This window comes from Carassius gibelio, chromosome A13 (genome assembly GCF_023724105.1).
Source record: "Carassius gibelio isolate Cgi1373 ecotype wild population from Czech Republic chromosome A13, carGib1.2-hapl.c, whole genome shotgun sequence".
Classification (NCBI taxonomy): Eukaryota; Metazoa; Chordata; class Actinopteri; order Cypriniformes; family Cyprinidae; genus Carassius; species Carassius gibelio.
This window is the reverse complement of record NC_068383.1, coordinates 27,126,920-27,140,226: the sequence shown is the minus strand read 5'-3', so window position 1 is coordinate 27,140,226 and position 13,307 is coordinate 27,126,920. Positions and strand designations below refer to the sequence as shown.

The 13,307-nt window shown below is 40.4% G+C and overlaps 1 protein-coding gene across 1 annotated transcript in view; it reads left to right on the top strand.

Moving 5' to 3' along the window:
• The window catches only part of LOC128026729 (orexin receptor type 2-like), a 69,857-nt gene that overhangs the window by 45,923 nt on the left and 10,627 nt on the right, over positions 1 to 13,307 (top strand). Inside the window, exons 3-5 of the mRNA XM_052613997.1 lie at positions 2,150 to 2,393; positions 6,460 to 6,575; positions 6,874 to 7,094. Coding sequence (XP_052469957.1) covers positions 2,150 to 2,393; positions 6,460 to 6,575; positions 6,874 to 7,094 — 581 coding nt within the window. The remainder of the gene's footprint in view (positions 1 to 2,149; positions 2,394 to 6,459; positions 6,576 to 6,873; positions 7,095 to 13,307) is intronic.

Sequence of the window (13,307 nt, the reverse complement as noted above, 5' to 3'; positions counted from 1 at the left end):
ATTCATCTTAAATTTTGTCTTAACAAATCAGTAATAAACATTCTTAAGAAAGTATTTTTGGGAAAACAAAACAATCTTAACTTTTTTCTTAAAGGGTTAGTTCACCCAAAAATGAAAATTATGTGATTAATAACTCACCCTTATGCTGTTCCAAACATGTAAGACCTCCTTTTATCTTCGGAACACAGTTTAAGATATTTTAGATTTAGTCAGAGAGCTCTCAGTCCCTCCATTGAAGCTGTGTGTACGATATACTGCCCATGTCCAGAAAGGTAAGAAAAACATCATCAAAGTAGTCAATGTGTCATTAGAGGGTCAGTTAGAATTTTCGGAAGCTTCGAAAATACATTTTGGTCCAAAAATAGCAAAAACGACAACTTTATTCAGCATTGTCTTCTCTTACGTGTCTGTGTGAGAGAGTGTTCAAATCAAAGCAATCTGGATATTCGGTTCATGAACGAATCATTCAGTTCACCAAATCGAACTGAATCGTTTTAAACGGTTCTCATCTCTAATACGCATTAATCCACAAATGACTTAAGCTGTTAACTTTTTTAATGAGCCTGACACTCCCTCTGAGTTAAAACAAACCAATATCTCGGAGTTAGGGGTGCTCCGATCACGATCGGCCGATCGTTAATGCGCATCTCGTCAGTAAAGCCGGTTCTCTAATCAGCTGTTAATTCCATCAGGTGCGTGATTTCACATAGAGCAGCTGTTACTACACAGAGCCGTTGTTAACTGAGAAGATGTGCCAATAAACGCTGAAAATGAAGTGAATTTGCGCATCTTCTCTATTAACAATGATTCTGTGTAGTAACAGCTGCTCTATGTGAAATCACGCACCTGATGGAATTAACCGCTGATTAAATAACCGGCTTTACTGACGAGATGCGCATAACGATCGGCCGCTCACGATCGGAGCACCCCTACTCGGAGTAATTCATGTACTCAAACAGTACACTGACTGAACTGCTGTGAAGAGAGAACAGAAGATGAACACTGAGCCGAGGCAGATAACGAACAATAGACTGACTCGTTCACGAGTCAAGAACCGTTTCTGTCAGACGCGTCTGATTCGTGAACTGAGGAGCTGATGATACTGCGCATGTGTGATTCAGCGTGAAGTAGACCGACACACAGAGCGTCTGAACTGAACTGATTCTTTTGGTGATTGATTCTGAACTGATTCTGTGCTAGTGTTATGACCGCGGGTAAACCGAAAGCTTGAATCAAGGGCAATCATCGCAAATGACGCCATTACGTCGAGCGCAAAAGAACCGGTGAACCGTTTTCTTCAACCGGTTTATTGAATCGAACTGTCCGAAAGAACTACTAGTGATCCGAACACCGATGCAACCGGTTCTTCACTCGTGAACGAGTCAGTCTATTGTTCGTTATCTGGCTCGGCTCGGTGTTCATCTTCACAGCAGTTCAGTCATTGTACTGTTTGAGTTCGTGCATTACTCCGGGATATTGGTTTGTTTGAACTCAGAGGGAGTGTCAGCCACATTAAAAAAAAGTTAACATCTTAAGTCATTTGTGGATTAATGCGTATTGGAGATGCGAACCGTGTAAAACGATTCAGTTCGATTTGGTGAACTGAATTATTCGTTCGCAAACCGGATATACTGCTTTGATTTGAACTCTCTCTCACAACTGACACGGAAGAGATGACAATGCTGAATAAAGTCGTCGTTTTTGCTATTTTTGGACCAAAATGTATTTTCGATGCTTCAAAAAATTCCAACGGACCCTCTGATGTCACATGGACTACTTTGATGATGTTTTTCTTACCTTTCTGGACATTGACAGTATACCGTACACACAGCTTCAATGGAGGGACTGAGAGCTCTCAGACTAAATCTAAAATATCTTACACTGTGTTCTGAAGATAAAAGGAGGTCTTACACGTTTGGAACAGCATAAGGGTGAGTTATTAATGACATAATTTTCATTTTTGGGTGAACTAACCCTTTAAGTAAAAAAATAAAAATAAGAAAAAGGCAATCTGGGCCCATCAAGTTTGGATGCTTAAGTATTTCTAAATCTCTCTCATTTACATTTATAACTTCATGTATTAAGAATGTACATTCTTTGTCTGTTCCACACTGTGGGTTCTGAGATTCTATCCTCTGTTGTCTTTCAGACAATCTCTGTGTCTGTATCAGTTCTGACACTGAGCTGCATAGCCCAAGATCGCTGGTATGCTATCTGCCACCCCCTTAAGTTCAAGAGTACTGCCAAAAGAGCCCGCAAGAGTATCGTTCTGATCTGGCTGGTTTCCTGCGTGATCATGATTCCACAAGCCATAGTCATGGAATGCAGCAGTCTGCTCCCAGAGCTCACCAACAAAACCAGTCTGTTCACCGTGTGTGATGAACAGTGGGCAGGTAAGAAATCCTTTTACTACTGCAAACTCTCCTATCAAGGCACAGTGGGGCTATATACCATTTTAGACAGGCCATTTATATTTGCAGTGTGAGTGTAGAGAGATAGTAAGGTTCAAGCACTTATCGACAGCAACCTGTAGACAACAGTTTGTAACTGAAATGGTCTTCTCTCCACAGCAGTTATAATAATGTTCAGTTATAATACACTTAATCAAAGATTTTAAGAAAAAAAGTTGTGAAACAACATGTCTAAACTCTTAATGTTTTGAGAATTTTACCACATTTTTTGAGAATAATAATATTTTATAAGAATAAATCTTAACATTATGAGATTAAGTCTTAAATTTGAAAACTATTTTAATCTATGCAAACTGAATACACTGTAAAATAAATAAATACATATATACTGTAAATAAAATAGCTAATCAATCGTTTCATTTATGTAAAACACATTTTTATATTGGTCTAATAAAAATGTGTTATTTCTGGTTTAAACATGTTTTGTGCAATTTGACTAAAAACAAATAACACTATCCAAAGTGGGCAACAAAGGATAATAAAAGAAACAGTACTGTTTATATAATATTATTGATTGACACCGTAGCAGAACATGTACTGGTCTGATTTACTGATTGCAGAAATTATTGTGTTTTCTTTCTATTTTATGTTGTTACATAACAGAAAATATTATGCATATTTTAAAAAGACTTCAGAATAAACCTTAAGTCTTTAATCAGAGTAAGCTAAATTAAACTGTCTAATAAAATGTTTTACTTTTATCTGGAAAATTCTACTTTCATATATATAATAACTAATTTATGTTTTGTTTATGGTGAAATTAAGTTATATACACAATATTAGTTATACTGTACTGTGTTTTCATATAAATTGTATAAATGGCAGTAAAACCATAATTTCCTCATTTATGTTTTAGAATTAGTCCCTTCTTATCAACATACTGTTATGAATAATGAACCTCTCATAACGGCAGTTGTTTATTCATTTTTTTTTTTTTTTCTTTTTGGTAAATTCTCCTTTCAGTTTTATAAACTGTGAAATTTGTCAGAAGCAGCACTTCCAAGTCAATAAGGCCCAAAGGCAATTTTGTTTCCTATTTCTCCCAGTTGCAGTTCCATGTTGAACTGCATGTTGCTAGAGTAAAAATGAATCAAACTCTAGTATGGATTCAAACATTTATAGTTCTGTGCAGCATATTCCCTTAAAAAGATTAAATCTGTTTGCTCTGATCATGCCTTGATGAACAAAAAGACACCATGACAGATGAAAAGACATCAAAGGCACAGAGTGGCTCCCTGATGAGAAACGTGGGCTGTCCCCCCTGATGAGTTCTCACAATGGCCCCCAATGAGTCAGTTATGCCACAATGACAGCAGTCTATATGAAGAGAAGATGAGGGCCCATTTGACGGTTATTGGGCCAAACAGTAATCTCCATTGAGGCAATTTGCTGGACAAGCAGATAACCTTAGATCACCTTTTGCAATATCCTTCAAGTAGAATTTTGTAACAAGTCAAGGACTTAATTGCAAGGTTACGATTTCTGTTAGAACAACAAAGCGAATGAGGTTAAAATTCTGATTAATAAATAAGAATATTTCAATGAGAATAGAATAAAAGAGTTAAACTTGTCCCCGACTTCCCCTATATTAAATACATAATAAAGTAGACTTGGAAAGACTTTTATTTTTATCTTAATATCACATTCTTGAAATTTGTGAGTCTTGAAATTCTTGAAAACATGCAGACTTAAGTTTTTGATGTTTTTGAACATCAAAGTGCAGGGAAGTTCATATTATATATAACATTAAACACAATTAATAAATGTATTATTTAAATTATTAACTAAAAAGTTTGCATAAACCATTTGAACTAAACATTTTTGCCCGATCCAAGATGCCATCTTTGATTTCACCTCATTGTATATGCCTTAGCACTATAAATATAAGATTAAAGTGAAATAAAAAGTGGATCTCAGAAATCGACATCTCCACTCTTTTGGGAGCTGTCAACATTAAAAATCTCTTAAAAGAGTCTTCTCAATAATTCTCTGACTCTCCAAAGACTTTGATGCTCTGTCACTATTTCTGAACTGCTCTCTGTAGGCTGTAATGAATCAAATATGTCATGAAGCTAAAAGTATGACAACCAATGCAATTTTGGCCCTTTGTGATGTCGTGCTGCCACTACAGGTCACAGGCTTGGATCTAGCCAGAGGTGTTTGAAAAAATCACTGTGCTCAGAGCAGATGTCGAAGGCAATAAATTCAACCAGATTTGCTAAAGGTCTCGTTGTCATTGCATGCTAGAATACCACTTTATAACGTTCTCCCTGGGGTTGCAGCACAATTACTGTGAGAAAACCCAGCTCTACTAAATATTACAAACCTGGGCTGTCAATCTAAACAGCATGATATGCTTTTGAAGAAATTTGGATGAAGTTTGATGAAGTTGGAAGCGTAATTTTAAAGACCCACATTGACAATAAGACTGCCAAGTGCTTGTTTACTGCATATACAGCATACACAGGACATGATTGTTTATTTTTACATTCAAAAACCTATTTTGAGAGATAACCACAGTGTCTCAAGTCTCTAACAGGTCTCTCTGTGATAATGAATAGATGATTCAAAACACATTTGATTTATGTCTGCATTACTGTTTGTTATCATATGTTCTCATTTGCTGCTTTTCCTAGTAGAAATTAAGTTCCGAAAATAACATTTCTTCTAGCTGAAAGAAAACCCCCCAAACCCCGCCCAATTAGCATGTCCTTAATAGTAATGCTGATTGTATGTATATGTGTGTGTATGTATATGTGTGTGTATGTGTGTGACCCTGGAGCACAAAACCAGTATTAAGTCGCTGGGGTATATTTTTATCAATAGCCACAAAAAAAAAAAAAAAAAAAAAAAAAAACATTGTATTGGTCAAAAATATCGATTTTTATTTTATGCCCAAAATTATTAGGATATTAATTATAAATAATTTTTATAATTTAAGATATATTAATATACTATAATATTAATATTAGTTAATATAATATTAATTTTAAATTATTTTGTACATTTTCAATTTTATTTTTGATTAGTAATATGCATTGCTAAGAATTCATTTGGAAACTTCAAATGCAATTTTATTTTTCAACCCTCACATTCCAAATTTTGAAATAGCTGTATCTTGGCCAAATATTGTCTGATCTTAATAAATAAATCAATGTAAAGCTTATTTATCAGCTTTTAGATAATATATAAATCTCAATTTAATTTTTTTTTTTATACTTTAAAAAAAAAAATACTCAGAACTGGTTTTGTGGTCCAGGGTCACACACACACACACACACACACACACACACACACACACACACACACTCACACACGCACACACACACACACACACATAATAAATATATATTTTTATTAATAGTGCTAAAGTATTAGCTGATATCAAGCTTAGAACTGATCTAATTTAAATTGTTCAAGAATTAGTTTATAATTTAGAGATTAGAGATTTTAAATCTGTTCTTTATTTATGTATGGTTTCAGAAGTCATGAAATATATAGGGACTATTTTAATAATATTTTAAGCTCAAAAGCCTCAAGTCCAAAGAATGAGCTTATATTTTTATCTCTTCTACTATGAATTGCATTCAAATGGTTCATTCACATAAAACCCAGCATGAATATGCCTTTTCACAATTTTGAGCAGTGGATGTAATTAGATTTAATATCATTATATTGAACATAATATAGAAATGACTAAAAACGTTGAAATCGATTTTAAAAGGTTAAATAATGTCCAAGCCTGATACAGTACATTCGGTTCATAGAAGGTTCATGAAGGGGGAAGTCTCTGCTAAGCGATTAGGTTCAAGTTGAAATCATGGATGCTGATTAGTCAATACAGCATTCTTATTATGCAATGTTAATACAATACATATCCTTAAATGTACTTAAAGCTACATTGACCTTTCCTAAAAACTCTTTTCTGCTTTTAGTTACAGAATGCTATGTGCATTTGACTGATGTTGTTTGATTCTCTCTTTTGCAGATGAAATCTACCCTAAAGTCTACCACACCTGCTTCTTTATTGTCACTTATTTTGCTCCCTTATGTTTGATGGTCCTGGCATACATTCAAATCTGTCATAAACTCTGGTGTCAACAGGTATGTAAGTGATCTTGACACCCAACTGCATTTATAAATGACTTTTCTTTTCTTGTTCTGTCTATCTGTCTCCTGCCTAAATGCACAGCTGCATATTAAGGTATCGTTATAACCAAGATGGAAATTAGCTGACTAGGTTTTGGATTTGGTAGTGCTAAGTATGGTTATAGTTACCAACTGCACAAATCTGAAGTCTTTACTTGTGTATTTTGTTTAAAATGTGGCTATATGAACACAGTTTAACGGGTGTAATTTGCTGATCATGATCCATAGCACACAGTGCTTTATCCCTGAGCAGATTCCTGGAACCTCATCAGTGCTTCAAAGGAAATGGAAGTCGCTGCAGTGTTCCGCCCATGCTGTAGGTTCAGGAGAGTCAGTGAAAGTGAGAACTAGCACAGTCTCAGCAGAGATCAAACAGGTGAAAGCCCGACGGAAGACGGCACGCATGCTGATGGTGGTGCTGTTCGTGTTTGCACTCTGTTACCTTCCCATCAGTGTTCTCAACATCATGAAGAGGTACGCACTCTGAAATTTGGCAGAGGTAGTGCATGTGCTTATTATAATACAATTATACTTACACCTCCTCCTCAGTCCCTGTGTCTCAAAACATATGTCAAGAACATGGCTTTATAATAAAAGTAAAAGAAAACAAAAACTGGAAATTTCTCATATAGACAACACATCTTATTTTTTGGACCATTCATGTTTTGGGTTGTGACACAATTCTAATGCATATTCATGAGGATTGTTTTGTGGAACTGTGATCCACATTAGTTCCCTTTTGAGTGGAACTCAATGCCGCATCATTGTTGATGCTATGGGAATGCATCTGCACTGGCTAGGTTCTGAAGCAAGTGTGAAAACACATCATGAGCCGACCTTGATTGGTTCAATGTATTATCAGGTGATGTAGCATGGAACGTCAGCAAAACCATAAGATGGAGCCAAAACCCCTGTTGTGTTTGGAATGGTATACTATCATAAAACTCCTATTATACTGCAGTATTAAATGTATATACTGTGAATAGTATGTGCATATTCTGAATGCATGGAATTTCTGGATTACCTAAAACATTTGCTGAAATTTGATATATATTATAACAGTATATTTGAGACTGTTTCCCACAATGCAACGCAATTGTGACATTTCATCTTTAAAAGCGAGAGTTAGTAAGCCATAAATTGTACTGTACCTTAATCTATACGGCATGTTTCTGATCAAGTCAAATGACGTCACTTTTATCGATATAGCGCTTTATAGAGTACAGATTGCTTCAAAGATAATATAATATAATATAATATAATATAATATAATATAATATAATATAATATAATATAATATAATATAATATAATATATAAATAACATAAAGGAAAATGTAAAAAAAAAATTATGCAAGCAGAAATCAGTTCTGCTGTACAGCCGCTCTAATAATGAGCCGCATTTCCACTGTCGGGCCAGTGCGAGCCAGGGCTTAAAGCGGGCCGGGCGGGGCTCATAGCCCCGGGCCAGTAGCACCGAGGCCAGAGTAGCGGAGGGTTTCCACAGTGGAGCTTGAAGCACCACTGCACGTCACTAAAACACGCCCTTTACACGCCTCTCAGAACAACGTCATGCAACCTCATTATTTCACCATCAAAGAGAAGTCATCAGAAAACTAAGAAATAAGTCACTGGAACATGCGCGATCACAAAAAGAAACTGATAAAAGCGGCCGTTTGTTTGCATGCTTTGTTATATATTCAAATTCAAAAGCATGGATGTTTTAACTATAGAATAAGTGATACAGTGATCATATTGATTTAATTTCTCAAGACTCAAAATTAATCACACATAAATACACTTTCTATTTTATTTATTTATTTTTAACGCTTATGAAAATAGCCTGCTTATTCAGTCGAGTCTGTTTCTGTTTATATGTAGTCACAGTAGCCTATACTTCACATTATAAGAATGAATGATAATATCTTTATTTTTTTATAAAGGCTCCCGAACAAAAACATTATTATATTTTTATGATAGGCTACGTGGAGCTAAACTCTCGAGACGAGGCTTGTGACAGATAATATAAGTTAGCCTACTAAATAATTACACGATTGTGATAGAGAATAAGAAGCTGACGTCTGATTTCTTCAAGCTGTTATATTTACCATGTTTAATGTTAATGCCCAGCGTGCATAGTCTTTTACATCGCTTATAAATATTTTTGCCTTGTATCGTGATTATAATCCACATTGGATCAAGTTATTTCAAACACTCGCTGCTGACTGAAAGTGAGTTTTGAGCTTGACGTATTTAAAAAAAAAAGTGTTTAATGCTGGTGTTAGCTGTTATCTTTCTGTTATGATCCACATCATTATTGTATTTTGATGATACGCAACGTGGAGCTAAACTCTTGAACCCAGACGACAGATAAAATGTTAACTTACTTAATAAATACACACTTGTTATAGAGAATAAGAAGCTGATGTCTGAATTCTCCAAGTGGTTGCATTTACCATGGTAATGTTAATGTTTAGCGTGCATAGTCTTTTACATCGCTTATAAATATTTCTGCCTTGTTTAGTGATAATAATCCACATTGGATCAAGTTATTTCAAACACTTGCTGCTGACTAAGAGTGAGTTTTGAGCTCAACTGATTTTAAAAAGTCTTTAATACCCGTGTTAAAGCTGTTATCTTTCTGAAATGATCCGCGCTGGCGCTCTCCAGACACGGAGAACTCCGCCTTTGATCGTAACCCCTCCTCTAGCCCCAGCTGGCCCGCTTTGGCCCAAGGATTTCGTCGGGCCAAAAAAAACAGGCCGTTGGCTCCGAGGAAGCCCCGACGAGGCACGATCAAGCCCCGGAAGTGACAGTGGAAACGCGACTGGCCCTGGCACGCACTAGCACCCCCGGTCCTAGCTCGATAGTGGAAACACGGCGGTGCTCAGAGGCTCACTACCTCGACAGAGGTCTCTAGTGCAGCTAATACGCTCGTCCCCTGCTGGTCCGCCGCTTCAGGGCACTGAGCTAGTGGCTCTAGGCGCACCAGAGGCCAGTCCCGCGAGACTGGTTCCCTTAGGAGGTCACATGGCAGTGTGGGAGCCCCTGCCAAGTGTACTTCACGGGGGCCTCCCCCGAGCAAGATCTGGTCTAGTCTTCCTAGCAGATGACATGGGTCTAAGGACCGTCGTTTTTAGGACACTTCAGCTATGAGAGTCCTGATGCTGCAGCTCAGGACCTCGGAGGGCAGGCCCCTCTGGGGAAGAGTAGTGTACACCGCATTACACGGTGCCCGTCTCTCCTCAGTGCCCTCAGGAGATCGATCAGCCAACCCTGGCGGTGTTCCAGGGCACAGCAGTCTCCAGCAAGTGCTTCTCTCAGTTACCGCTCGGAAACATAGAGATGCTAAGAGGCTCGCGACCTCCTGGGAGGTTTCCAGAGCAGCTAGTTCGGCCGCCTCCTGCCGGTGCCGAGCTAATTGCTCTGATGCCACCAGAGATCAGTCTTGAGAGGCTGATTCCCTTAGTAGACTATTTAGCAGCGTGAAAACTACTCCCACATTTGTCTCAGTGGGTCCTGCACACTGTAGTGAGAGGCCACAGAATCCATTTAATGGAACAGAAGTAGACTCTCTCTGAGGACGGAGGCCATCGAGGTGGTCCCTCCTTGGGTTGCAGACTCAGGGTCCTATAGCCGGTACTTCACTGTTCTGAGGAAGGATGAGGTGTTGTGTCCTTTTTTAGATCTGTGCTTTTTGAACAGCTCAGTCAGGGGACTGAAGTTTAGCACGCCTGCACAGGCTAAGTCTAAGGACTGGTGTGTCACGATCTATCAAAAAGATGCACAATCTCCATCCTTCTTCATCTGAAGTTCTTGAGCTTTGCTTTTGGGGGCAAAAGCCTACTAATACGGATCTTTCACTGGCCTTGCACTCTCACCCCACACTTTCACGACTCAACCACATTGACGATTGGTTGATATCAGCTCAATCTGAGCAGATGAAGGTTCGGCACCGAGGTGTCGTTCTCACTCACATGAAAGAGCTGGGGTTAAGACTTAATGCCAAGAAAAGTGTGCTTTCTCCAGTACAGAGAACCACTTATCTGGTCATGGTGTGGGATTCGACCATGAAGCAGGCACGTATGTCACCTGCTCGGATCGAGTCGATCCTCACTGCAGTCACGAGAGTGAGAAAGGGCCAGTCACTCACTGTCAAGCAGTCACAGAGATTGCTGGGTCTGATGGCAGCTGCGTCCAACGTGAATACTATTGGACTGCTGTACACGAGACCCCTACAGTGGTGGCTCAAGACCAAGGGGCTATCCCTGAGGGGAAACCCACTTCGCATGTTAAAGGTCACACGGCACTGCCTACGTGCCTTGGATATGTGGAGCAAGCCTTGGTTCTTGTCTCAGGTCCCAGTGCTGGGAGCTCCTTGTCGGTGCATGGTGCTAGCGACGGACGCGTCCCTCACCGGCTGGGGTGCGGTCATGAGTGGCCACCCTGTCCGCGGTCTGTGGAGTAGTCGCCATTTGACATGGCACATCAACTGCCTGGTGATGCTGGCCATGCTTTGTGCACTTTGTTATTTTCTCCCAGACCTAAGAGGTCACCATGTGTTGGTGCACACCGACAACACAGCGATGGTCTCTTACATCAACCAGCAAGGAGGACTGCACTTGTGTGGGCCTAGGACGAATTCCTCTTGCTCAGAGCAGTTCACATTCTTCAAAGTTCACATTATCTTAATATGGGAGCAGACATCCTGTTGAGGCAGGGGCTGAGTCCCGGGGAATGGCGGTGATGAAGCAGAGTTAAAGAGGTTGGCCAGACTCGGGTGGATCTGTTTGGGACTCAAGAGATATTGCAGTGTCCCCTCTGGCTTCCTCTCACTCATCGAGCTCCACTGGGGCTGGACGCTATGGTACAGACATGGCTGAGGCTTCATCTGTACATTTTCCCCCTGATTGCTCTGCTCTGGGAGTTCTGGAGAAAGTACGCCAGGACGGAGTCCGGCTGCTGTTAGTAGCCCCATTCTGGCCAGGCCGGGAATGGTTCCTGGGCCTGATTTCTCTTTTTGACGGCACTCCATGGGAGGTTCTTGTCAGGAGAGATCTCCTCTCGCAGGCGGAGGGTGTGCCCCCGCATGGAGCTTAGAGGCTGTAGCCGAAAACCCTGCAGGTCAGCGGCGATACAGCAACCATGGCGACGGGACGGGGTGTCTTCATTCCCTTCTTCAGGGAACGAGGGTTACCATACGTAAACGAGACGTTCCCTTTCAGTCGGTCACTCTTGACCCCACGTCGGTGACCGATGCAAAATGGGATCTACCAAAGCGCCATGGGTGCTGCCTCTTCCAGTGCCCTGTGCTAGTCGCCTGCACCCCTATTAGGTGTAGGCTGGGGCTCGGAACAAGTAGTTCCACTCACCATTGTCAAAGCACTACCTCACTGGGTGAGATTGGATAACACTGGGAAATCGTACCCGTTCCGCTTGGAACAGGGATGCTGCGGAACCCATCCTTCCTGAAGGAGGTCTCAGGGGCAAATACACATATAGCATCCATCTAGCAGTTTTCCGAAATTTGAGGTGATTAAAACACTCTTGGGAAGGCAAGAAGTATGCCGGGGAAACATGGGCTCTAAAGGCCATACCGTGGACTATACACATAAGAGTATCGCTTAGGTCTCAATATGGAACATGGCCTTCCATGGTTCTCTTTCATGGTTCACTCTGGAGCAGTTTAAGCAAGCCGACACTAACCGGGGCCTCTCAGTGCCACTACCAGTTTGAGGTGAGAACAAAGGAGAATACCGGTTCTACACGAAGGCTATATAACCTAGTGAAACTGTTAGGGGTCGCCCTGACCACAGTTCTACAAATACCCATCAGCAAGTTGCCACGAGCCAGCACCCAGGAGGATGAAACACTTCTAGTTGTGTGAGCTAGGCATGGATCATTGACCGAAAATGCATGCAGGTCCCCTACCCTCTTGATGGTTTATATTTAGAGAAAATTCAGCTCAAATGGGCCCTGCTGTAGTGCTCTGAGCAATATAAGCAAGTCCCAAGAGAGTATTGAGGAGGTCCATGTTGGATTTAGCCACTAGGATTTGGTCACCTAGAATCTCCACGCCACATCCAGGGGCCAGACATGATGTTTCCAGAGGTCTGGACATGGGTTACACAGGGTGCCCCGTTTCTGAGTCAGTAGATCCTTCCTCAGAGGAATCTGCAAGGGAGGGGCTGTCGAGAGAAGCATTAGATCCGGGAACAAAGTCTGAGTGGGCCAGTAAGGTGCCACAAGTCAAGTCAGGTCACCTTTATTTATATAGCGCTTTAAACAAAATACATTGCGTCAAAGCAACTGAACAACATTCATTAGAAAAACAGTGTGTCAATAATGCAAAATGATAGTTAAAGGCAGTTCATCATTGAATTCAGTGATGTCATCTCTGTTCAGTTAAATAGTGACTGTGCATTTATTTGCAATCAAGTCAAGGATATCGCTGTAGATGAAGTGACCCCAACTAAGCAGGCCAGAGGCGACAGCGGCAAGGAACCGAAACCAGTAGTTCAAGCCAGTTCTCCTCTGACCAGACGAAACCAGTAGTTCAATTCCAGGCTGCAGTCAGATTGTGCAGAAGAATCATCTGTTTCCTGTGGTCTTGCCCTGGTGGTCCTCTGAGACAAGGTCTTTACAGGGGATCTGTATCTGGAGCTTGTCCTGTTCCAGTTGTCCTGGT